At 41.4% G+C, this 26,581-nt stretch overlaps 2 protein-coding genes and 1 long non-coding RNA gene across 3 annotated transcripts in view; 2 read left to right on the top strand and 1 right to left on the bottom strand.

The window, feature by feature from the left end:
• UBE4A (ubiquitination factor E4A) overlaps nucleotides 1–15,964 on the top strand; it is a 35,111-nt gene extending 19,147 nt beyond the window's left edge. Inside the window, exons 12-20 of the mRNA XM_036122900.2 lie at nucleotides 137–269; nucleotides 1,294–1,481; nucleotides 3,311–3,411; nucleotides 3,526–3,639; nucleotides 6,148–6,322; nucleotides 9,333–9,513; nucleotides 9,956–10,103; nucleotides 11,614–11,771; nucleotides 12,954–15,964. Coding sequence (XP_035978793.1) covers nucleotides 137–269; nucleotides 1,294–1,481; nucleotides 3,311–3,411; nucleotides 3,526–3,639; nucleotides 6,148–6,322; nucleotides 9,333–9,513; nucleotides 9,956–10,103; nucleotides 11,614–11,771; nucleotides 12,954–13,083 — 1,328 coding nt within the window. The 3' untranslated portion in view covers nucleotides 13,084–15,964. The remainder of the gene's footprint in view (nucleotides 1–136; nucleotides 270–1,293; nucleotides 1,482–3,310; nucleotides 3,412–3,525; nucleotides 3,640–6,147; nucleotides 6,323–9,332; nucleotides 9,514–9,955; nucleotides 10,104–11,613; nucleotides 11,772–12,953) is intronic.
• Nucleotides 18–18,119, bottom strand: LOC144379465 (uncharacterized). The gene is made up of 3 exons (XR_013442598.1): nucleotides 18,034–18,119; nucleotides 9,913–10,037; nucleotides 18–253 (listed from the first exon to the last, which is right to left on the bottom strand). It is a non-coding gene; the product is annotated as an uncharacterized LOC144379465 (long non-coding RNA).
• Nucleotides 18,018–25,583, top strand: ATP5MG (ATP synthase membrane subunit g). The gene is made up of 3 exons (XM_036122924.2): nucleotides 18,018–18,175; nucleotides 23,277–23,437; nucleotides 24,723–25,583. The coding sequence occupies exons 1-3, from the start codon at nucleotides 18,124–18,126 to the stop codon at nucleotides 24,819–24,821; spliced, it is 312 nt and encodes a 103-aa protein (XP_035978817.1). The 5' UTR covers nucleotides 18,018–18,123; the 3' UTR covers nucleotides 24,822–25,583.
• The last annotated feature ends 998 nt before the right edge of the window (nucleotides 25,584–26,581 follow it).

The following is a 26,581-nucleotide window of genomic DNA, read 5'->3' as shown; positions in this document are numbered from 1 at the left end:
CTAGTACCTACAAGACATTTCGGATTTTTTAATCTTTATTAGGTAGAGCAAAAGGGAGGAATTTCAATATTGCTTAGTACAGAAAGTCAGATGTTTCACTAATTGCAGTGAATGGGTTTGTTTGTTTGTCTTCCAGAATTTTTTGCAGATAACTTGGGTGATTTCCTCATTTTTCTCCGCCGCTTTGCCGATGACATCTTGGAGACATCAGCAGACTCCCTAGAACATGTTCTTCACTTTATCACAATTTTCACTGGAAGCATAGAAAGGTGAGGTGTTGAAAGCTTGGCTCTGACACCATTTAGAGGTGCAGAGCATTCAGAAGACTTCTAAACCAAGCCTGACTCATAAGGGTTTGCCTTCAGAAGTTGTGTTAACACTAATGAATCACCTGACCACCCTTAAGGGTAGCCAGAAATCCCCCTCTTCAGAGGCATAATAAGCCAAGGACTTTGCCCACAAACAATCTGAACCTGCGTAAGAGACCCGATGGGAATTCCACTGCTAGGGGCTGGTTAAAATAGTTACCTTAATGCCAGAAGCCTTACCAGTGGCAGCCAGTTCTGATGATCTAACAGTTGTAGGGTCACAAAGTTTACCCTTAACGTTCTGAGTTGCATGAGCAGTAAACACAGGTAAATGCTTTCTAATCTCATCTTTTCATTCATAGCTTCTACTCCCCTTTCTCAGAGAAAGATGCCCACTGACCTTTGGAGTTGCTTCTCTGGTGTTTTTGGTGTCTAGGCCAAAGGAAACGATGTGTGCATGAGTGAAGATTTGCTGCACAAAGAGAATGATGTACATTCCCCTGAGCCATGTCAGTGAGAAGTAGGTAGAAGCCAATCCTTCATTGAGCTAAGCAGACCCAGTGGGAAATCATGAGTCAACTGGTATTTATTAGGCACACGTGGTGTGCAGCGTAAGTAACGTAGAAGAACTGCGTCCTGACCCTGGCCCTCAGGAAGCTTAGAAAGGCAAGTTTATCCTCAATGAAACGGTCAGGGAATGTAAGCAATAAACAATGGATTATTGTAGAGAAGTAAACAGAGTGGCTAAGCGTTAAATAGAAACTTGAGTATTCATCCTCATACTTGGTAGCCTGTGATCTCAAAAGTTGAATGAGGTTGTACCCTGCATCATCCCCCAGAAATTGACAGCCTTGACACTACAGAATCCTGTTTTCTCCTCCCAACAGTGGTATAGGGTGTTTTGGCTCCTCATGTGGAGAAAATAGTCATGAATTTGAGAGTTGAGTTTTCTACCTGCTCAGCTTGCTTTCTGCACTTTTTGCAGGATGAAGAATCCCCACCTAAGGGCCAAACTGGCTGAGGTGTTGGAAGCAGTGATGCCCCACCTGGACCAGACTCCAAATCCCTTGGTATCCAGTGTGTTCCACCGGAAACGTGTGTTCTGCAACTTTCCCTATGCACCCCACCTTGCAGAAGCTCTAATCAAGGTCTTTGTGGACATTGAGTTTACAGGTAAAGCAGTCCAGAACTGAGAAGCAGATACTAGTGGAGTCTCCTAGCTTGATCAGTATTTAATGTCAGAAAAATACCAGCAGCCATCATTTATTGAGTATCTGCTATGTGCCAGCCTGGATGCCAAGTGCTTTTCTAACATTGTTTCATTAATTTGTCACCATCTGGCAAGTTTTACTGTATTATCCCTGTCGTACATATAATATGGACATGAATGCTCGAAAAGATAATTTGTCTGTGTCATACAACTAAGTGGTAGAATCAGGTCAATTCTATCTCACCTCAAAAAGAAAAACAAGGGGGTGCGCCTGGGTGGCTCATTTGGTTAAGTGGCTGACTTTGGCTCAGCGTCCTGGGATGGAGGCCCGTGTCAGCTTCTCCCTCTCCTTCTGCCCCTCCCTCCACTCGTGCGCTCTCTTTCTCTCTCTCCCTCTCCCAAATAAATAAATAAAATCTTAAAAAAAAAAAACACACATACTCTTATTATATGCTTGATTTAATTAAGCTCCAGCTAAGTAGCCTGTTCGATTACAACCCAGGTCTTTTTTTTTTTTTTTTTTTAGTGGGGGGAAGGGGCAGGGGAAGAGGTAGAGGGTGAATCATAAGCAGGCTCCATGCCCAGTGTGGAGCCCAATGCAGAGCTCAGTCTCACAACCCTGAGATCGTGACCTGAGCCGATATCAAGAGTCGGATGCTTAACCAACTGAGTCACGCAGCCGCCCCAACCCCAGGTATTTATTTTTATCTGCAGAATAGTCGGACAGTTCTTTTTTCTTTTTTTTTTTTTTTAAGTAAACTCTGTCCCCAACATGGGGCTCAAACTCACCACCCTGAGATCAAAACTGTACCCCATCTCAACCAGTAAACAGTATATGTTAGGCACTTATTTAAGACCCCTTTTAAAAGAGATGTTCTAAATAAATAAAAGTTGTCCTACCATCCAGTGATAAATACAGTTAACATTCAAAGAGACATTTAACATTGTACTGAGTGCCTTTCCCATTTGGATTTTGGTTTTGTCACATACCTCTGAGCCTCAGTGTCCTCATCTATAAAATGGGTTGAAGTGACGACTAATGAGATAGTGCATGTACATCTTCATAATACATATATAGTCACACAATAAGTCACTGCAGTTATTATATGACCATTTCAACTCTTTACGTGCAATGGTAGAGGATGTATTATAATTCCTGTTTTATTTCTGAGGAAGTAGAAGTTAAAAAATGTTAAGAGACTTGAATTAGGTGGAGCCAAAAGGAAAACCTAGATCTTCTGACTCCAGATCCCATGATCTTCTTTCATTATATGACCCAAGCTACAGAGATGTTGTGGTTCGTTCCTTTGATTGGTCAAAACAGTGTAAGCCTCAGGTTTTTAGACCCTGACCTGATTTTTCAGAGTAACTAAGAACCAGTTCATTTCGCAGCTGGGATGTTATCTATGAAGAATATGGAGGTTACTTAGTATCCCGTTCAGCACACGGCTGTCACTGCCACAATGGCCAGTTCAGAGGCCTCATTCAAAGTCTGATAAGTACTCTGCATTTGGATATGGAAGCATTTGTCTCCCCTGGCTTTTAGGGTACAACTTGGTCCTTGTCCTTTTCTGCATGCAGTATCTTTTATGTCTGTCTCCCTCTTGTTCTGTCCGTAAGGAAATAAGTAAACACTTGGCTGTCACTCTGGGCCTCTGTAAACTCCCAGGGCAGATCTTGCCAGTAGTCTTGACAACATTCAGAATCCAAGAAAATGGCTCCACAGGCATAGCTCTTACTCTTTCTCTAGTAGCACCACCTTTGCTGGGTTTTTGCTCTTACCCTATTCCAGGAGACCCCCATCAATTTGAACAGAAGTTTAATTACCGACGTCCCATGTATCCCATCCTAAGGTACATGTGGGGAACAGATACCTATCGAGAGAGCATTAAGGTGAGAGAGTTTTTGGTGAAGCCAAAGCTGAGTTCTCTGAGTTTTACTTCAGATAAGCCCCAGTGAGTTGTGGTTCAGTACTAAAATGGTTTTGTCTTGGGCTGGGACTTACAGGATTTGGCTGACTATGCCTCTAAGAATTTAGAAGCCATGAATCCCCCGCTTTTCCTCCGCTTTCTTAACCTGCTAATGAACGATGCCATCTTCCTCCTGGATGAAGCCATACAGGTAAGAATAAGTATATAAAAATTTTTTAGGGACGCCTGGGTGGTTCAGTTGGTTAAGCGTCTGCCTTCAGCTCAGGTCATGATCCCAGGGTCCTGGGATCGGGTCCTGGGATCAAGTCCTACGTCGGGCTCCCTGCTCAGCAAGGAGCCTGCTTTTTCCCTCTGCCTGCCGGTCCCCCTGCTTGTGTGCGCACTCTCTCTCTCTGACAAAAATCTTTAAATAAAAATTTTTTAGAACAGTTTTAACTGGGGCTCCTGGGTGGCTCAGTCATTAAGCGTCAGCCTTTGGCTCAGGTCATGATCCCAGGGTCCTGGGATCGAGCCCCGCATTGGGCTCCCTACTCGGCGGGAAGCCTGCTTCTCCGTCTCCCACTCCCCCTGCTTGTGTTCCTGCTCTCACTGTATTTCTCTCTGTCAAATAAATAAATAAAATCTTTAAAAAAAAAAAAAAAAGAACAGATTTAACTGCCCTTACCAAATAATGATAAGTACATACTTTTTACCTTCAAATTACAATAGAGCAATCTTTATGCCCATAGTACCAATTGGGACACCAAAAATTATGAGTAGTAGTATACTGTGAGCCTTGCCATTACAGAGCTTAATAGGTATTATTCCATTAGAGACCAAGATAAGGGTCATTGAAGCCTCATAAACTAGGATGATATTTTGGCAGAGAGTGGTAAAGAAAGGGTGATGAAGCTAAACTAAGATACACTGGCAGGATTAATCAGGCCAGCAGCACAGAAAGAAATCCGAGGACCTCGCGTTTGGTCAATGACTTTCAACCATTTTCCATCCCAACGCATCAATAACAGTGACTCACTAAGGCAATGATTCTTATCCCCTTCCTGAAAGATTCTGATTTTTGCACCACTCCTTGAAAAAAAAAATCTCTGGTTTGGGTTATTTTTTCATATAAACACTGCAAGTTACCAATACTCGTCACCTATCCGCAGCCTCCCAAATCTTTACATTTGAAACACGAGTTTCCCAAAGTCTACGCCGGGTGCTTGTCAGCAACTTCAGTGCATCATCATGTCCTTACTCATCCTTTGGAGCTGCTTCTTGCTCCTATTAAAAACTTCCCTTATCGGGGCGCCTGGGTGGCTCAGTCGTTAAGCGTCTGCCTTCGGCTCAGGTCAGGGTCCCAGAGTCCTGGGATTGAGCCCCACATCAGGCTCCCTGCTCAGCGGGAAGCCTGCTTCTCCCTCTCCCTCTTCCCTTGCTTGTGTTCCCTCTCTCGCTGTGTGTCTCTGTCAAATAAAGAAATAAAATCTTAAAAAAAAAAAAAAAACCTTCCCTTATCTGTGACAGGTGTAAGAAAGCTAAGGCAGGGGCCTAAGGGTAGATGAGGCAGGTAAGTCATGAAGGCGGCCTGTTAGACAGCCACACGCTCCTCATGTTGATTAGCAGTCCCCCAGTAACTTGTATTTAATCTGTGAGGAGAGTTCCTGCTTTTTTCATAATCCCGTACTTTTAGATTTTAGATAGGTTTTTGTAGAAAACAAGAACAAGTCCTGTAATAAACAGACCCTTCTATGCAAGAGCTCTGTGATACAAAGAATGACACCAGATGGCATTGTCATAGGACTGCAAGAATGATGAGAAGTAGACGGTTTTTAATATTTATGCTTCTCCTTCCAGACATCTTGCATATTTGATAGAGCTTTGTTTTTTGATAGGCAGTTTTGGGTTTGGTTTTGTTTTTTGTTTTTTGGGGTTTTGTTTTTGTTTTTGTTTTGTTTTCATTTTTTAAGAAGGATTTGTCCCTTTTTTCACTTTAGCCTATTTATTTTTGCCTAGGTTTCAGAGATGATACTACTTATTCTCCTTTCTATTTCAGAGACTATAATACACATATGGGAACTACCCACAAGTCCTCTCAGGCTAAAACAAATCTATGGAGCTTCAGCCCTATGCTGAGAAATAAAGGCTCATGTTTCTTACATAGTCCCTGGTTTTTCCGGGTTACTAAACTAGATTTTAGGGACGCTTGGTTGGCTCAGTTGGTTTAGCATCTGCCTTCAGCTCAAGTCATGATCCCAGGGTCCTGGGATGGAGTCCCACATCGGGCTCCTTGCTCAGCAGGGAGCTTGCCTCTCCCTCTGCCTGCCGCTCCCCCGTTTGTGCACGCTTGCGTGCGCTCTCTCTCTCTCTCTCTCTGACAAATAAAATCTTTTTTAGAAAAATAAAATAAAAACAAACTAGATTTTAAATAGAACCGCTTAAGGGGCACCTAGGTGACTTAGTTGGTTGAGCATCCGACTCTTGATTTCGTCTCAGGTCGTGATCTCAAGGTGGTGGGATCAAGCCCCGCGTCAGGCTCTGCATTCAGCACAGAATCTGCTTGAGATCCTTTCTCCCTCTGCCTCTGTCCCTCCACCTGTTCTCACGCTCTCTCAAATAAATAAATTTTAAAAATAAAAAATAAATAGAACCGCTTAATTATCATCTTCCCTTCAGCTGCACTTTCTTCTCTGATACATTTCACCTCTGGTTTCTGTAGTATTTGAGCAAGATAAAGATTCAACAGATTGAGAAAGACCGAGGTGAATGGGATAGTCTGACTCCAGAAGCCCGCCGAGAGAAGGAGGCTGGCCTACAGATGTTTGGACAGCTAGCACGTTTCCATAACATCATGTCCAATGAAACAATTGGTACCCTTGCCTTTCTAACATCAGGTAAGGACACAAAGCACTGCATTCCCAAAAAATCCAGTGGTCAAGATCTCCTTCATTTGAGGGATCAGCCCAGCTGAAACTAAGAATTCAGACTCTGGCAATAGTACCCTACACAGTCTGAGAGGGAAATGAATCACTAGAGAAGCTTCAAGAAGGATGATGCCCGGGGCACCTAGGTGGCTCAGTCAGTTAGGCGTCCAACTCTTGATCACACAGCTCAGGTCTTGATCTCAGGGTCGGGAGTTCAAGCCCTGCGTTAGATGCCACGTTGGGCTCCACACTGGGCATGGAACCTCCTTAAAAAAAAGAAGATGATGCCTATTGTTGACATGGGAAACATTCACCCTCACACAGCTGCCAGAAAATGTAAGTTGGTATAATTTTTCTTGAGAACAAGTTAGCCATATAAATGTATCTGGGGAGTGTGTGTATATGTTAACCTGAAAACCATTCTTGAACTCTGGTTAAATGTGGTAGATCAAAGACACTTATCTCCACTCCCTCTCAAGCTAAGTGTCCAATTCAGTAGCCATTTGCCACATAATGGCTATCAGGCATTTTAAATGTGACTAGTCTGAATTGAGATGTGCTAGAACTATAAAATACACATCTCAAAACTTAGTATTTTTTTAAATAAAATATATTATTAATAATTTATTGATTACATATGAAATGATAACCAAGGATCACCAAACATTTGAGGAAATCCTCCAACATGAAACAGAGATATTGGATGAAAACTTTTAAAAAAAATCTTTATAATCTCAGAGGAATAAGAGAAGATAGCATCCATAAAACAAGAACAAAGAGGCAATAAGTATTATTCAAAGAACAAGAAAGAGCACTTGGATATTGAAAATACAAGTAATTTTTACTCGTCAAAAGGGTTAGAAGATCACATTAAGGAGCTCTTCCATGAAAGTAGAACAGAAAGAAAAAGAGATGGAAATTAGAATGAAAAGGATAAGAAAACAAAGGATCAATCCAGAAAGTCTCAAAAGAGAAAAATGGAGTAGAGGAAATTATCAAAGAAATAATACCAAAAATTCTCAAAGACTAAAAGCCTCTAACTTGAAAGGGCCACAATGTGCCCAGCACAAGGACCTTTTAAATTCTCACACTAAGGTGACATTGTGACATTTCAGGAAATCAAGGTAAAGAGAAGATCCTCAAAGGTCCCAGAGAAAAGTCAGGTGATCTACAATGGTTTAAGTATAAAATGTCTTTGATTTTCACAACAGTGACATTGGAAGCTGGAGCACGCTCCTCGTGGAAAATAGTTTTTCAGCCCAGAATGCTATAGCCAGCCACACTGTCATTTCTGTTTGAGGGTGAAGGTATCAGATTTACTTCCAGTGTACCGTTTCTTGAGAAGCTACAAAAAGATATACTCCATCAAAGTGAAAGAGTAAATCCAGAGGAGGAAGGTGGAATCCCATAAGAGGGAGACAAAGGAAGTGTCCAGGATTGTGGTAAAAGGAGCTTGTGTGACCACCACGCAGCAGGCTTATAGAGCAAGGAGTCCAGATTGGAGTGACAGATGGGAGCTTCCAGAAGGAGCATTTCCAAAAAATACAGAACTGCTAGAAATGATCCTATCGAGAGTTTTACATTTCTGGTGGAGAGTTTAGAAAGATTTAGTGATTGGTACTCTGAAAATAAGCAAACTAATTTTTACAAAGTTATATTAAAAACTATATATTACTGGGGCACCTGGGTGGCTCAATCGGTTGAGTGTCCAACTCTGGTTTCGGCTCAAGTCATGATCTCAGGGTTGTGGGATCGAGCCCCACATTGGGTTCAGTGCTCAGTGGGGAGCCGGCTTGAAGAGTCTCTGCCTCTGCCCCTCCCCCCACTCACGCACCCGCTCTCTCTCTCTCTCAAACAGATAAATCTTTTTTTTAAGTTTATATATTACTTTATGTATGTAATCATTAGGACACTATATGGCTCTGCTGTGAATGATTTTTACAATCTTCATGACATTAACAAAGATTTGATTATATGCTGGGATTTGTATTTGGAAGAGAAGGATAGGAAGTAAGAGCTAAACTCTCATCGGTTGTGGAGTCAATAGACTGACTAAAAATATAACTTACTAAAACCCGGCATGTGTTAATGTATTTTTTTAATTTTTGGAGTTTCTGTCCTGTGCCCTAGCAATTCCTTATAAATTCATTGTAAGGAAGTAGTAAGTCTACAAAATATGTACACAATGAAGTTAATAAGTGAAATGGTGGGGCACCTGGCTGGCTCAGTCAGTGAAACATGCGATTCTTGGTCTCAGGGTTGTGAGTTTGAGCCCCATGCTGGGTGTGGAGATTAAAGTCTTTTTTTTTAAATAGATAGATACGAAATGTTTGTAATAGAATGTCTAGCAGTAAAAATAACGTCTAGCAATAAGGATAAATAAATAACTTCAGGTACAATCACACACTGGAAAATTATGTGGCCATTAAAAAGAGTGCAAATCATCACTATCCTACAGAACTTTCTCTGATGGAAATGCTCTATAAATCTGGACTCGTACTGTAGATACTAGCCACGTGTGGCTGTTGAACACTTGAGATGTGAGGTCAGTGTGACTGAGGAACTGAATTTTTAAACTAATTTAAATAGACACAGCAGGCCAGCCAGTGGCTACCATGTTGGACAACAGAGGGACATATATTTACCAAAATGGTGAGATATTTATGATATAGTTACTGAAAAAGTAAGTTACAGAATAGGTACACATGATCATCATTTTGTTTTAAAAACGTGTATGTTTGTAAATATGGACAGAAAAGCTAGAAGGATGTATTTGAAAATGTTAACAGTGTTTATTTCTGGGTGGTAGTTTTATATTTTGTTTTTGCTTACCAGTGTTTTCTAACATTCCTGCAATGAAAATGTATTACTTATATAATTTTTAAAATACTCCCCAGAGGTCTCCAAGTGAAACTCTTAAGACATAATAAGTAAAAGATGGCTTATGGGTTGAGTTTTCACAGACTGCCTTTTTTTCTAGAGATCAAATCACTCTTTGTGCATCCTTTCCTGGCTGAGCGCATCATCTCCATGTTGAACTACTTCCTGCAGCACCTGGTTGGCCCCAAGATGGGGGCCTTAAAAGTCAAGGACTTCAGTGAATTTGACTTTAAACCCCAGCAACTCGTATCAGATATCTGCACAATCTACTTAAATCTTGGGTACCTGAGATTTAATTGGGCAAGCCAGAGGGAATGCTGATGTTTTAATTTGGGGTTTTGATAATGGAATGACTGGTAATTACGTGGAAATAGAAAAGAAATGGTTCATTTCTAGTTGGTTGATGAAGGAATTTTACGTAGTTTTAATCATGAAATTTTGTCCGACCTTCGGGACACTGTTTAAAATTTTCAACATTCTGCCTTTATCTGTGCAAAGATAAACTTTACTAGTTGTAACCAATGTTTAGAAAAGCAGTATTCTTTTTAAGGTTACAGGATACTTGATAGATTTTCTTCCTAAAAATTAGAAGAAATCTTTTCTATATCAAAAGAACATTGATGGCATGTAAGTGATGGGGAACCTTGTTCCTCAACCCAGCTGTTCTCTCCCTCACTGACCTGCCCTCTGATGCTCAGTTTCTTTCTGATGCTGACCTTCCAGGGACGAGGAGAACTTCTGTGCCACGGTGCCGAAGGACGGACGTTCCTATTCCCCAACTCTCTTTGCACAGACAGTCCGAGTCCTGAAGAAAATAAATAAGCCCGGGAATATGATTGTGGCTTTCAGCAACTTAGCAGAGAGAATCAAGGTGAGGGGGAGGAGGACTTGTTTATTAACATATTCAATAGAAGTCACTGTGTTGACTCAACTGTTCTGCTGGTTACCCTAATTTCAAGGGTATTGCCTTGAGAAAATATAAACAGATGATTCTTCCTGGTCAGTGAATAACTAGAACTGCCTTTTTTGGGTGTTTTTGTTTTTAAGTTTTTATTTTTATTCCAATTAGTTAACATACAGTGTTAGTTTCGGGTATACAATACAGTAAAGAATTCCATACAGCACCATATCATATCATCTTATCATCACTACCATATTCTTAATTCTCTTTTCAACATGAGAGGGAAGAACAGAAAATTGATTTAAGAAGCTTCTACTAGGGGTGCCTGGGTGGCTCCGTCATTAAGCATCTGCCTTCGGCTCGTCATGATCCCAGGGTCCTGGGATCGAGCCCCGCATCAGGCTCCCTGCTCTTTGGGAAGCCTGCTTCTCCCTCTCCCACTCCCTCTGCTTGTGTTCCCTCTCTCGCTGTGTCTCTCTCTGTGAAAGAAAGAAAGAAAGAAAGGAAGGAAGGAAAGGAAGGAAAGGAAGGAAGGAAGGAAGGAGAGAGAAAGAAAGAAAGAGAAGTAAGAAGCTTCTACTAGAAGAGAAGAATGCACAGACTTCTGTAGACTGTTTCTATGAAATCTTTTCTGCACAGTGTTACCAATAGACTTGAAAACCTACATTGTTAACACAGAACTTTTTCAAATAGGATTCAAGATCAGTTGTTTTTAGTCATTTGATTTGTATAGATTTTCTCTGTTCATCATATTTATAGTTAGTAGTTGGCTTATATGGGCATAGTCCTACATTTGTAGATGAAAATACTATCTTATATTTAGCTAATCCCTTTGGTTGGAGTTTGACAGAGCTCCATTAGTTACAAAGAAGGAAAAATCATGGCACAGACTCTAATAGAAAACCTTCCTTATTTAAAAAAAGAAAAGAAAACCCTTGTTGACATGCATGTTCCCTTCATTGAACTACTTTTTTTATTGAGTTGGGCTCCATCTTGCCTAGAGCTTAGCCAGATAGGTTCCTGAGGAACTAGAGTCATAGTTAGGGATCAAATGTTGAAGCTACTTTTAAACTCCTCCTATACCTGTTTGTACATAAAATCAGAAACTGCTTTTCATACACTGACTACATGACTGACTCTGCAAATAACTCTCCTACCACCGTCCCTTTTTCAGTGATGACATTTACAGTAGGACTGCTGCCAGGAGGATCTTGTATGTGATGCGTTTCTTTTTTTGTTAAAACTTAAACCCATCTTTAGTCATGACTGCCGGCAGCTGAGCCACACTGAAGTTTGGGAGTTGGGGTTGAATGCTAAACTCACTTTTATAAGATCCTTCTTGGCTCGTTTAGAAAATAAAGCTGAGATTGTCACTGTCACTCTAAAGGGTCCTCAGTGACCTTTTAAGATTATAGTCACTGAATATTTGGGATTCAGCTGCTCTGTGAGTTCACCTTAACAACCAGGTGTTTGTGCTTAGTCTCTAGCAGACCTCCAACAACAGGAGGAAGAGACCTATGCAGATGCCTGTGATGAGTTCCTGGATCCCATCATGAGCACACTCATGTCTGACCCTGTGGTGCTGCCATCCTCCAGAGTCACTGTGGATAGATCCACCATTGCCAGACATTTGCTCAGGTATGCTAGCCCCAAAGAGCAGCCAAACAACAGATGTGTGTGTGTTTGCTATCCTTTTCCCCCAGTTTCCTAATACAGTACTATGCACCCAGTAGGTGCTCTATATTGTTGGTTTATGAATGAGTTGGGGAGGCATTTCAAGAGTGGTATATCACTTGATTGTTAAGGATTTAAACATGCAAAACAAAACACTCTGTTGAGAAATGCTGGCTCTAACCCCTTACCTGTTCCTTCCTTGAGGAAATCATTTCTGTCAGATGTTATAAATAATGTCAACCTGAAGACTTGAACTTGTTCTAATTGTATTAAGTTGTAAAAATATAAATGACAAGTTTGTTTTGTTTTGTTGAAGTCTGGTTTGACGCTGTAGCCATCGCATACAGGTTAAGCCACCTTCTGCTCCTGCTGTCGTACTCGGCCACGGTGGCCACGGGTCCCGCCGAACCTGCAGGCAGGGCCTGCTGCATTAGGTAGAAATGGGTACTGAGTAACTCTTCCTGTTTAAAATGAAGTTCTATAAGTTGACCCAGATTTAAGGGAATACTATTTATTAAACACTGCAAAAGGGGATTTTCTACTTCGTGGTATCTGGTATTAAGCATTCACTATACACATAATGCTGTAGTAGGCAGTCTGTCTTTTCCAAAGTGTCAGTGAAAATTTGTATTTTATTGTGGCCTCAGGATACAGACAGAAGGTATATCAGCCCTTAAAGTATATTCTAAACCTTCTTACCTGTCAGGAATCCCTAATCTGCGTTTACTTATGTAGCACACAGCTAACTAAATCAGGTGTCAATCTACAAGGCTTTATCCCCTAACACCTTAGACTATTTCGAGAGCCTGTCACTAGAACGACCAGCAGCTCTGTATGCTGACCTTAGTGTACAGGCTATCTGCCTTAGGAAAATCAAATCAAGTATCATCTGAATAGAAATGTGGAAATAAGGTTTATTAAGGAGCAGAGAGACCCAAGTAGCTAAATAATCTGCAGAAAACCCAGAAACCTCCTGAATCACTCTTTCTCTCATCTCCTCCTTTCTAACCTCACGTCAGCGCCTGACTCAGACTTACAGTGTGTCTGGCTTCACTCTCAGAGGGAGATGGGCCCGCTTTTCTAGCTTGGGCTTTGGCTGTTAGAACTTACAGAAATAACCACTTTCCCTTTCTCTCTTTGTCCCAGTGACCAAACCGATCCCTTTAACCGTAGTCCCCTCACCATGGACCAGATCCGGCCAAACACAGAACTAAAAGAAAAAATCCAACGGTGGCTCGCAGAGAGGAAACAACAACAAAAGGAGCAACTTGAATAAATACTGTGAACTAAAACAAACCAAAAACAACCAGCTCCAGAATGTAGATAAACAATTGTTTGTGGTTTCTCTTTTTGGTTCTGTTCCTCTTTCTTTCTTTTTCTTTCTTTCTTTCTTTTCTTTCTTTCACTAAATTAGAGAACTACTCTTGCTGAAATTATGATAATTTAGATTTATTCCTAAGAATTTTACAATGTTCTCTTGGCTTGCAGGAAATTATGCTTATTATAGCAGCACCAAGTTTAGAAATGATCACTCATTTGTAGCCTTTGTTTTCTTTTCCTACACTTCATCCTTTTCCTACCTTAAGTTATATTAACTTCAACTACTAAAACTTCCTGCCACCTTGCTGTTGCTCTGTCAGACACTGCTCAAATACCTTTGGTGAGCCCAGCTTTTAAGTATATGATGTCACATATTTCAGTGACAGCTGACACCATCAGAAAGTCCTGTGTCATTGAGGTATTTACTGGTCTTCATGACGCAGATGTTGGCCCTTTTCTTGTTACAGTTCTGCTATACTACAGAATATCCTTTCACACAAAAACAGATACCTTGATGTTTGAGTGGGCTTTTGAATAGAATAGATGAGACTTTCAAAAAGGAATCTCGTGCAGTTTCTGTTGGTAGTTCTTAATTTTGCGTTATCTCGTCACTCAGAGATCTGATGGAGGACACTCTCCCCTGGGGCTATCATCACCACAAAAAACAGCCCCATAATATTTTGTTAGGAGGATTGGTAGGACAAACGTGAATTTTTAAACTTTATTTAGAAAATTCTGAGGTGAAAGAAAAAAGGAGGCTGTTAGGCCCTCTTTATCTTATGGAAATCTGTTGCTACAAGGACTAGGCTTGAGAGGAAAAGTTAGGGAACAATTATTATAACCATGAAAGATGTCATTTTAAGACACTATTATCAACAGTATATTTCAGTATATATAGACACCATGTGCATTTTTATATTGGTCTAGTGTAAACTGAGTCCACTTTATATTGTCTCTTCCATGGTAAGATGTATGCAGTGTGTGGCCATGTTTACTGACACTCTAGACAAAATTCTGAGACTATAACATGTATATAGTTAACGTTTGTTTGGGCTTGTGACCTAACTTCCAAGAGCTGCTTCTAATTCAGCCTTAGGTCATCAATTAACAGAGTAGGAATTTGAGCACAACATTGTCCACATCCATTTTAAATATCCACATAGCCCCATGTAGTTAGTAGGCGGACGGGCCCCACTTTTGCAAGTTGAGCTTGTGCTCCCTACTCAGTTGCGCAGCTTAACATGCTAAGTGAGGTACATTCTCCTATGGACTATGTCACTATCCCTGTAAGCCTGAAGATACCGTAAGTGACAAGTGATATGATCTAGAAACAGGGGTTGCTGTTTCATTTTTAACCATGGCCTCTTTCAAGTAAGATGGTAGTTTTAGGGTATTCCAACACGAGTTGCTATAAGCAGTCCTTAATGTGCTTTTGATGACATCACTTGGAAAACCTCACATCAGAGGGCATCCCACACTAGGTATAAAGTAGATGTTGCCTACTGCTGTGCTTATAAATGAAAAAAGGAGTCTAGGACTCTTAGAAATGCCAGAATGTAAGATATTAATTCAGTGTGCAACCTGGGCCTTTAAGGCTTGGGTTAACAGGATTTGTTTATTTTCTTAAAATGAGCTTCATTTCATATTTATTATCCTCCTTTACTTCTCTGAGAATGAACTGTGTATAAAATAAGCTTCTATCTACTCGCAGTTACCTTCCAAACCCAATCTAATGGGATGTTTTCATTTTTTTAAAAAGTGGGGAAAAGACCAGAGTTTTATAGGAGAAAATTGGAGGAGAAATGGGCACAAAACCTCAGAAGGCAGCTGTTGCCAGCAGCTTTCTAGTTAACAACCTCTATGCTGCCTCTTGCATCTGTGTCTGTATTCTACTTCTGTGGTCTTCAGATTGTAAGCCTTTTCTGGCAAGCTTTTTTTTTTTTTTTTTTTTTTTTTTCTTTTCCTGAAACTTTTTATGAATGGCTACGGCACCATTAATGCTGCTGAGTATCTTTAAACTCATCACAAAGGCAAGTGTATAGCTTAAGGCCACTGTTGGTAAGGAAACCAAGTGTCCTCTGTGCCTTTTTTTTTCTTTCCTTGAAGTAATTTAATAACATCCCAAAAATGAGACTAAAAAATTATCATCTTGGTGTACACCATGGTGTGTGTATGTGCTTGGAAGCTTAAAGAGGTGTTTTGTTATCTGGAACTCAGAAACAGCTCTAAATCTATTCGAGCAGACTTTCTGATACACCTAGTGTTGTGTGTTGGCTTTGCTGGAGTATGATAGGAAAATGAAGACTCTCTATCAGCTCTAGTATTGCTTACCAAGAGGGTAATAACTAAACTTGGAAAATTATTTAAGTAGGCTTTATCAAGCAATCTTGGTTTGATGTTTTTTTTTAATATAGTTTGTAATGGCTATGTAAAAACAAAGAAACATTAAAGGTTTTTTAATGGTGCAGGTGAAGGTGCCAGTAGCTATTCGGTATCACGGTCTACAGAAGCTTCATTACTTTATCTGATGCTGGTTGCTAAGCAGCCGTTGCCCAGGGCGTAAGTCTACTGGGCGCCTTTACAAGCCAGAGAGGCTGATGCTGCACTCTCGATGTCATGTGAGGAAATAATGCACATGCTCTAACTGCTACACAGGAAAACCTAGACAGAGTAAATAAATAAAAAGTAAAAAATAAAACAACAAAAAGATTGATTGAAATAAAATTTGATCTACGTAACTGTATTTTGAAACATTCCAGGAAGGTTACTTCTTGTCAAACTTGCCTGGGGGTGTTTGTTCAAAGCTTGTATTTAATAAATGAACACCTGAGTTACAACCTTTGTTATCACTTCCTTCATTACAGTATGAACAGCTAGTGGCAGTTTCAGAAATCCCTCTGAAATTTTAGAGGACTCTGACCTTCACTTCTCTTTAAGATGGTATCGAATGTGGGTCACCTGGCTAAGCTAACCTCCCCTACCAGGCTTCTGGACCCTGGAGTCATCCAGAGGAGTCTTAGGGCATGTTTTTTCCTCATCAGTTCACTTCCGACTTCACTTTTCTTTATCTGGCCTAAACCCCAGATCTTTCATTTTAATCATTCACTGTGACATTCCTGTCTTGCCCCTAGTTTCTATACCCCTGCCCTGTAAGACCTCAGTGTAGACTGACCCAGTCATTCCTCTCTGTTCCAGTATCCAAGCTACAGACCACTGCTGGAGAAAAATGACACAATCTTTAGAGTGCCGTGACCACAAATCAGTGGTTGCTAACAGTGCCCAACCACCTTTCTGTGTGTCCAGAAATTCAACACCAATCCAAACTTTATCCTTTTTCCACCAATCTTTCTGACCCTCCCACTTAACCTTCACTGAAGATCTTGCCTTCCACTTTACTGGAAAGATAATAGAGACTTCAGAATTTCCACTTTGAAACTTCTCTCCCATCATCCCATCCGTGAAAAGGCCCCAAGGTTCCAAGGCTAATCCCCCCAATCTTCTTTCCTGTCTCTTCAGATATTTTATCAATCCCCCTTCTCTATCTTCAGGGTCCACCTTAAGTTCCACATCCTTATTTGGTTTTATTTTATGGGGGGGGGGCGCAGAGGGAGAAGGAAAGAATCTTAAGCAGGCTCCACCCAGGTGGAGCCCAATGCTGGGCTCATTTCACAACCCTGAGATCATAACCTGGGGTGAAATCAAGTCAAATGCCTAAGGACTGAGCCACACGAGCGCCCCCTTATTTGGTTTTCTGACACATTCCTTTATAGACATACTCACTTACTCTGGCTTCTATCCTAATTTTCTGAAACTGCTGTAGCTAATATTTCCATATTGGTAAGTTAACTTTCCCAGCCTTAATTTGACTTCTCTGGAGTACTTGGCAGCTGAATCATTCCACTGAAACGATGCTCTTGGATCCTTGATATCACCCCTAATTTTTCTTTCCACCTGACTATCCCATCAGAGTTGCTCAGGCTTCTCCAGGGTACATTACTTGTAATTATGTTTTTCACATCAAATGCCACTTCCCTCGATAAATCTTTTCTTCCAGTCATATTAAAAGTTTCAACCCTGTAGTACAGAGGTGTTCTGTTACACATCTTCTCTAGAAATCTCTCCAGATCACCACCACTCCTAATCTCATAGGCCCCTTCCCTGTTTGCACTGCAACATCTTCAGATCCCAACTCTGCCACTCACTAGTTATGTGGCCATTTATCAATCCCATTCTTAAATGGGGGACGCTGCCTAACACAGGCTTTCTTTAAATTCCAAAATGCCTGGCATACTGGGGGCCCTCAGTAAATTTTTTGTTCCTCCCATCTGCGTAATTCCTTGCGACTCACAGGGAATTAGGGGAACTGGACTCCGATCCCGATACAAGATGCGGGGGAGATCGGTTCAGGAAAGATCAGCTAAAGAGAGGCAAAGGACTGGATCACATGACAGGTTATGTGGCGCCTGCTCTGCCCATAACTTTCCATGTTTAGCCTAGGACCCTGTCTGCCTTTATAAGACGATCGTCCTGGCCTAATGTTAAGTATCTATAGAGCATGTCTATAACACCTTAGAGATGCCTTCCAGTCCTAACTTTCCACGTTCTCTCAGAAAATCGCCAACACCTGTCGCAGAACGGAGCGGGTCCGCGCCACTGCAAGCACGGGAGGCCCAGAGCGCATGCGCCCATCCCCCGCTCGTCGGCCTTCCGGACCTCCGTGCGCGGCTGCCCCACGAGATGCCTGTTCCTCCGCCGAAGCCCACCGCTCTCCACGTGTTCTCTGACCTCACCTTTTCATCTCCACTTTCTTCTCTGCGACTGAAGAGAATAACTCGGCCTGCTAGATTCCGGAAAGATAACAGGACACCTAAACACCTTGGACAGGCGCGGAAAGAGGAGGCCTGACCTTGGAAGGGGAACGGGGTCCTGCGGCGGGTCCTTCCGGGGGGTGACATTCAGCGGCCGTCCGGGGCGGCGGACCTTGCAGCTTGGAACCATGGCCCAGTTTGTCCGTAACCTCGCGGAGAAGGCCCCGGCGCTGGTGAACGGTGAGCGCGGCGGCGGACTGCCGGGGCGGGAGGGCCTGAGAGGAGGACGCGGGCGGTGGCACCTCGAGGGCCCCGCGGGAGCCGGGGCGGGACGGCCGGTGGGGGGTTGGGGGGGAGGAGGGGCCGGTCTGCGACTGTTCTCTAGCCTTTCCGCCCGCCTGGCCTGCAGCTTGGCTTCTCTGTACACCCTAGAAGTGCGCAATTCTGACCGCGACAGCGAAGGAAGGCAGGGATGTGCGGGAAGGCTGCGGTCGCCCGCCATGACGCCCCCGCAGATGTCGAGGAGTGGGAATATGGAGGGTATGGCCCTGCGGCCGAGCGAGGGAAAGGGAGGGCAGAGGCAAGTGAAAGGACCGTCGCTTCGGCCGCAGCAGGTTGTCTGGGTCGCAAATGGGGTATCTGGAAGTCTACATACATTTTTAGGGGTGGGTGTGCTTTTGAACGTTGACTTTGCCTTCTGGCCTGGCCAGATTATCTAATGGAAATTTTAGGTGGAATTGGACTTTTTTTTTTTTAAGATTGATTTATTTATTTATTAGAGGGAGCATGGGGGGGGAAGGGCAGAGGGAGAAGCAGACTCCCCGCCGAGCAGGGAGCCCGATGTGGGACCCGATCCCGGGACTCCAGGATCATGACCCGAGCCGAAGGCAGTCGCTTAACCAACTGAGCCACCCAGGCGCCCGGTGGAATCGGACTTTGTGGACGAGTGTGCCTGCTCCCACAAACATAGAAAGGGATGTATGTAAACTGATCTTTATCATTCTAGCTTAATATTCATGGAGCTTTTCAGTTTGAAAAAACCGAAGTCTTACTGGCAGACCGCTGTACCTCAGAACAGCCCTGAATAGTCACAGCCCTGAGTAGTGGCCTCTTCTGTCAGGAAATACTGCAGTTGTCAGCTAGGTAGCAAGCCATTCCATTTTGTTTCCAGAGTGAGATGAAATAAAATGAGGGAAGCGGCTTCACTGGATGCACTATATTCTAGTGAGCGGTTGAAGCACAGATCTCTAGATAGCTTTCACCCAGGTTTGATTCTGAAATGGGGATGGAAAGAATTTGCTAAATATGTGTAATATTTTTGAACCTATTTTACTGTGATTGGTTTATTCATCTCCTTCCTTTGCTCCCATCAGCAGCCAATGAGTTACAATAAATACAGTAATGCTTGAGTCTCTCCTATACAACCCCACAGTCAACGAATTGACACATTTTCCCAAAGAGCTTAAGTTTGCGGTGTTACTAAGAGCATCACGGTACCTGTTGTGGTAAACTCTACAATTTTACATAAATAAAAAGAGAAGGAATCGTGGCTTCATCCTTTGGACTTTGTGGGTGACTCGAAGCAACTTTTTTTTTAAGTTAGAGGTGGATTTTTTTTTTGCCCTGAGCATGGCTTTCACATCTTTCAGGTGGTGGGATTGTAAACTAATTTTAGTAATAAAATCCAAAAAGAAGAGTAAATACCAAAAGAAAATTTTATTAAGAAACAAACTCTTTCCTATATTTTGAGTTATTAAAACATAACAGTTGTTATTCTTCCAAAACTACTCAAAAAAGATCTCAGCTAGGGCCAGACTGTTAAATGTGAAATATATTTTGCTTTGTAACATAATTCAGTGTATTAAATGTGAATGTTAAGTATCTAATAAAAATTGGGACACCTGGCTAGCTCAGTCAATGGAACATGCAACTCTTGATCTTGGGTTGTGGGTTCAAGCCCCACCTTGGGTGTAGAGATTACTTAAAAATAAATTCTTTTTTAAAAAATTACTAATGGGGCACCTGGGTGGCTCAGTCAGTTAAGCATCTGCCTTCGGCTCAGGTCATGATCTCAGGGTCCTGGGATCGATGAGGCCTGTATCGGGCTCCCTGCTCCGCGGGAAGCTGGCTTCTCCCTCTCCCTGCTGCTCCCCCTGCCTGTGCGCTCTTGCGCGCTCTCTCGCTCTCTATATGTCAAATAAATAAATCTTTTAAAAACTGGCTATAGGAGCACCTGGCTGGCTCAGTCTGTAGAGCATGACTCTTGATCTCTGGGTCGTGATTTCGAGCCCCATGTTCGGCATAGAGATTTTTTGTTTTGTTTTTTTTTAATATAGAGTTTACTTTAAACAAAAATTACTGTGTCTGTTAATTCCCCTGGGGGCACAAAGAAGGTTAAAGAAATAAGTAACTTTATCATTAGACTTCCCCAGAGAAGTCACAGAGTCTAATTTTTTTCCTGTTTACTAAACTTGAGACGTTATTGGGATTTTACCAGTCTTTCCATTAATCTCTTTCTGTTCCAGGAGCCCATCCAGGTTCCACATTGTATTGAGTTGTTAATCTCCCTAGTTTGCTCTGATGTGTAACACTTCAATGGCAGTTTTTCTTACTTTCCACGACTTTGTCAGTTTTTAAGGTATCTATGTAGGTACCTCTCTAGGTATCCTGTAAAGGTGTTCTCCAGTCTGGATTTGTCTGGTGTTTTTCTCAAGATTAGTCTGGAGCTATGGGATTTGAGAAAGAATACCACAAAAGTGAAGTGCTATAATCACATATCAGGATGTACATGATACCCATATAACATCACTGGTGAAATTAGCTTTCATCATTTGGTTATGGTAGTGTTGGTAGGTTGCTCACTGTAAAGTTACTGTTTTTCTCTTCCCATCATCTGTTCTCCAGGCGCAAGTACCTAAGTCTAGTCTGCGGTGTGTGTTGAGGGGGTGGGGAGCAGCTGCCGACAGCAGGGATTCCATCTCCTGTAGGAAGGAGTATTTACATATAATTAAATGGAATTCTATGAGAAAGATTTGTTCTTCCCTGTTTGTTTATTCAGTCATGTATTGTATGGATTCATGTACATTTATTTCCTACTTCTTACCTCCAATAGTATGTTACTTATTTTGTTCAGATTGTTGCAGCCTTGGCCATTGAGAACTCTTTCAGGTTGGCGCCTCTGTCCTTTGACCTACCCCCTTTCTTGTACTATAAAATCTTCAAACTCATGTTACATTTTCCCTGCCCCAGCCTTAGAATCAGCCATTTCTCCAAGGAGCCCTAGTTTCTTTTGGTGGACAGTGGTACTTTGAAACTAAGATCTAGGCACTGAATATCTTTCCTGCTACTAGACTGCTAGAATATCATTGCTTCTAGGCTCTCTTAAGGGTGTCTGTGGGGGCACCTGGGTGGCTCAGTTGGTTGGGCATTTGCCCTCGGCTCGGGTCATGATCCCAGGTTCCGGAGGTCGAGCCCCGCATCGGGCTCCCTGCTCAGCAGTGGAGTCTGCTTCTCCCTCTCCCTCTGCCTCTGCTCCTGTACTCTCTCTCCCTCACTTTGTCTCTGAAGTAAATAAATAAAATCTTTTTTAAAAAGGGGGGGGGTGTATAGTAACCCATGTGTATATATGCATATACATGGTGGGTTTTTTATCCATCTGTATATATATTAAACTACACATGAGTTCATATGAATGTCTCCAACTCTAATCCAGTACCATGGGATTTATTCTTGCTTCTTTTCTTGCCTGTTTGTATCTTTCCTCTCCTACAGTGAGAAACCTGGCTCCCATCATCCACCATTCATTTACTTATGTTTTATTCATCCCTTGTATATATGTAAAGCAGTTTCAAACTTTTTAGCCTGTACTCCCTGGAAAACAAATTTGCCAACTAAAGTATAGTGTTTGTGTACAGTGTACTGATTTTTTTTTTTTAAAGGATGAAATATCTGTGTTGAAGATAATTGTAAAGACAGTTACACAAGATTTTGTACTCTGTGATAGCCCCATCTTACGGGCACTGTCAGTTCTATGTAGAACTCTCTGTGAAAGCCTTGTGTCTGCTTAAAGATTTACCCATGGCCCTAAGCACAAAGGATGATGCAGATAGTAATTCTAAGAGTAGTCAGAGAGAGAGAGAGCGGGCACAAGCATGAGCAGGGGGGAGGGGCAGAGGGAGAAGCAGACTCCCCGCTGAGCAGGGAGCCCAATGCAGGATCCCAGAACCACCTGAGCCGAAGGCCCACGCTTAGCCGCATGAGCCACCCAGGTACCCCCCATCTTCGAATAGTAGGCGGTTTATGGATGTTCATGCAAGTGTGCTGTTTTTATTATGTTTGTCTTGTAGCTTTTTTTATAAAATGCCTTTCTCAGGATGCCTGGGTGGCTCAGTCGGTTAAGCATCTGCCTTCAGCTCAGGTCATGATCCCAGGGTCCTGGGATCAAGTCCCACATCTGGCTCCTTGCTCAGCAGGGAATCTGCTTCTCCCTCTCCCTCTGCTGCTCCCCCTGCTTGTGCTCTCTTGCTCTCTGTCAAATAAATAAATAAAATCTTTTTTAAAAATTAAAAAAAAATAAATTCCTTTCTCTTGCTGAAATCACTACCATAATCTTACATCTACCCTGGTTATTAAGAATTTTTTTTTCTCTGAAATAGTAACTACCTTGAGGAATTTCAGCATAGGAATAGATTTGAGTTTGGCTGCTCTGAACAATACATGTAGGTTTTATTATTATTATTTGTGTTGTTTTGAAGGAGGAGCAGCTGGGCTTTTGTTAAAGAAATATTTAATTCACATATTGATGAGGATACCAAAAATGGGCCCTTAATTGGTATAATTCCATCTGGATTTGTAGCCAACAATGTGACAAGTTTTAATCTTATTCTTAAGGATGCCTTTCTATGTAGCTCCTTCCCTCCCCTTCTGCACTCTTTGCCTCCAAATTTTCTGCTCTCTCTACCAAGAAAATTTGGTTCCATTGCTGCTGTTTTCTTGCTTCTGAATCCAACTTCTCTCAACTTTAGCAGTTCACTAGATTTGCCATTCATAAATGAAGTAACAGTACTAGCTGGCCACTAGTGAAGTCCTGACATAATTGAATGTGCTTATAGCTTCCTGCCTGATTGAACTTCCCTGTGACACAGGTGTTCTGCATCTTTAAAAGCCTCTTGTTACCAGGGAGCAGCTTTGACTTTTCACACCGGGTGCACATTTGGTACAAGCAGTGAATGAATGTGATGCATGAATAAATATTTGTGTCCAGCCCACACATCTGCTTCTTTCGGTCTCTAGTGAGTTCATCCTGGTTTTTTGTTTTGTTTTGTTTTGTTTTGTTTTCCAGCTGCTGTGACTTACTCAAAGCCTCGACTGGCCACATTTTGGCACTATGCCAGGGTTGAGCTGGTTCCTCCAACCCCTGCTGAGATCCCTACAGCTATTCAGAGCTTGAAAAAAATAGTCAAGAGTGCTCAAACTGGTAGCTTCAAACAGCTCACAGTTAAGGTAACTATGGGCTAAATGAAAACGTATGTGCATAACAGAAAATGTCTTCCCTTGGGATTTTTCTGATTGTTTTGATTAATATATGTATTTTCCAGTGAGGCTGAAACCTACATAATGAGAGATAATCTCTTTCTTGACTGCTGAGAAAGATATTTACCTTTCTAATTTTGTCATCGGGGTTGAAATAATTCAGCTATTTTATGTCTTCGTTTCCTATTAGTCTTATAACAAAGAAAGGAGCATTTTTACTGGGCAGCTTTTTTTTTTTTTCCCCTCTCCTATTTTGGTTAGTATACTAAAAGAGGATGGCTTACTTTGCTGATTCTATACTTTTTTTTCATCTGTAGGCCTGGAAATACTCCCAGTTTAGCCAAAAGATCTCTTGGACTATCAGGCAGCTAACACATGAAGATAAAAATACCAAAATCTAGCAAGCATATCATGTAATATGAAGGGTTACTGAATCGCATTAAGATAAAATCTAAAGACTGTAAGAATTGGAACTTGGATTTTATGTTTGCTTGCTTGAGTCAAACACAGGATACAAAAAGCCTAAATAAACTAAATTGTTGCTGACTTTAGAATCTACACCCTGGAAAATATAGTTATTCTAGTTTAAAGGGGAAAATTAAAATTCACATCCAGGTGCTAAAAGGAAAAGGCCCAGTTTTGTTGTAGAGGGGTACTGTTTTCAACTAGAGTTTCAAGATCCATAGTTGCACTTGGATGCAACATTGCTTTTTTGGAACCAATCATGTGCTTTTTCTCTCAGGGCAATAAAACATTGATCTGTGAAACTGAGTCATTATTGAATACTTGGAAAGAGTTAAACCACATAATAAATGAATAAAGGGGAAGACAGAGCTCTTCATCTCTCAACAAATTCTCTTTGGCCAGACAGAAATGTCTATTCGGAGACTTACCTTCCTATAGCTATCCTTTCACATGAATGCCCTGTCCAAATGTGTCAGCTCTTTCCAGGATGTGGGTTGTTTTCGGGCTCCTAAAGTGTCTCATAAACTAATGAAAGGGTTAAGTCAGTTCAGGTCTTTAAAGAATGCTTTGAAAGAATTTATAAGCTCTGGACTACTTAGCTTACATAATTGAAAGTTCAAGTGTTCTCAGCAGTTGAACAAAGTTAACATCAGTAAATCTTGACTTTGGCTAAAACTGCTCTCTAAATGAATAGCATCCTTATATTCTCTGTTACTTAATCCTGGAGAAGAATACTTTTAAATATGTAAGAAAAAAAAATGTACATTAAAATTTGTGCTGCTTTTTTCAGGAAGCTCTGCTGAATGGTTTGGTGGCCACCGAGGTGTGGATGTGGTTTTATGTCGGCGAGATCATAGGCAAGCGTGGCCTCATTGGCTATAATGTTTGAAGACCAATCTTTAACATCTGTTTATATGTGGCTTATTATTTGAGTGTTCTTGGACCATGTGTGATCAGACTGGTATTTGAATAAAAGAAGATAATGTATCAAAATCAATGTTTTCTCTATCAGACGCTACATGGATCAGTTTCTCTTGATAATAAGATGGGTTGTCTTCCTTTAATACATTAATAAAGCTCTAAGGGCATGTCTTTTGCTTAGCCTAAAACTGGAAAGGATATATGTGAATATGCCAACCTGGCAAATACATTTATGAGGATGACATTCTCATTTGAAGATTTGAAATACATGATAAATTTATTTGATTTCCAGAATAGCGGAAAGGTCTTAGGAATCCTAACTAGGATTTGCTACAGTAGGAAAAATAGTAATACCACATGCCAAAGTGATACAGTTAAATCCTGTGCGTAATATAAAGAATAAAATTTGGATGGTTTCTCTTTGCTAGAATCAGAGATAGACTTTGGCAACACCTGCATTTACAAATGTTAGAGTACTTGGTGGTATTCTAAGTAAATATCTTTATACTATCTTTAACACCAGGACAGAGCTACTGAGAGCCACCACCTCCTTTTTAAATATAATTTTGATGTGTGTTATATTATTAATCTATTCAGTTTATGATTTTTAGAGGCTATCTTTACAAAAATAAAATACCCTATGGATATTTAAATAGTTATAAATTTAGTATTCTCCGTGGTTCTAAATAGTACCATTATGTCCTGAAATAAACAGAAATGCTTGCTATCAGTCTGTCTTCTTGAGCTGTTTTATTGAGGATATAGGAGAGACTTAATCATTCGTTGGCTTTTCTGGGGATTTTACCATCTTTGAATGGTTTATTGGTATATTTCTAAATACATTGTAGCTCCTGCAGCCATTGCAAAACATGCATTACCAGCTGATGATAACCAGAAGCTAACTGCATATTGGAAAAGCGTCATGGCTCACAGTAGAGTATTAATCCTTTAGTAGAACTGAATATTTATCCGGTCAGCCCCAAATTTATCCACTGCACTTGGAAAACCACTGCTTTAGCTTAGTCAAGGGCAGTTTTCCTATGCGATCAGCAGGAAAGTCTCCACAGAGACTGCTGCTCTTCTGAAATGAAGTCATGCCTAACTTACTGCTTCTCGCAGTAATCACAGGTGGTCAAAACTGAAACTACCCCTTCAAAAGGCATTCGGTAACTTAAAATACGCATAGCAAAAGACTGAAAATTACTGACTACTACAGTCATGGTGATCTTTGGGAGTTTTTCCATTTCATACAGTGAGTATTAAAATTAAATTTAGGGGCGCCTGGCTGGCTCAGTCGTTAAGCGTCTGCATTCAGCTCAGGTCATGGTCCCAGGGTCCTGGGATCGAGCCCCGCATCGGGCCCTCTGCTCGGCGGGAAGCCTGCTTCTCCCTCTCCCACTCCCCCTGCTTGTATTCCCTGTCTCTGTCTCTCTGTCAAAATAAATAAAATCTTTAAAAAAAAAATAAAATTAACAAATTTAAAGGTATGAGATCAGCTAGCACTAATAACCTACGAGGCCTAGTTCATTCATGACATGTAAATTTTTTTTTTGTAACCATCTGGTCCCCCCCCCAGAAGGTCCTCAAAATAAACATTTACTACTCACTTCACTGCAACTTCCTTCTCTGCCATCCAGCACACCTCCAATGTGTGGTGCCTAATAGTGCACGTACAGTATTTTCTTAGGTTAAAAGAGCAGTGGGCTTCTTGAGGTGGCAACTTCACCT

Source organism: Halichoerus grypus, chromosome 11, assembly GCF_964656455.1.
Source record: "Halichoerus grypus chromosome 11, mHalGry1.hap1.1, whole genome shotgun sequence".
Classification (NCBI taxonomy): Eukaryota; Metazoa; Chordata; class Mammalia; order Carnivora; family Phocidae; genus Halichoerus; species Halichoerus grypus.
Note: the sequence above shows the minus strand (reverse complement) of the source record. Positions and strands in the feature narration are given on the sequence as shown.

Excerpts from the sequence above, each read along its gene's own strand:
- ATP5MG (XM_036122924.2), top strand. The coding sequence starts at position 18,124 with ATGGCCCAGTTTGTCCGTAACCTCGCGGAGAAGGCCCCGGCGCTGGTG. Across the intron at positions 18,176-23,276 it reads GGCCCCGGCGCTGGTGAACG|CTGCTGTGACTTACTCAAAG; the intron begins GTGAGCGCGGCG and ends TTTGTTTTCCAG. Across the intron at positions 23,438-24,722 it reads TCAAACAGCTCACAGTTAAG|GAAGCTCTGCTGAATGGTTT; the intron begins GTAACTATGGGC and ends TGCTTTTTTCAG.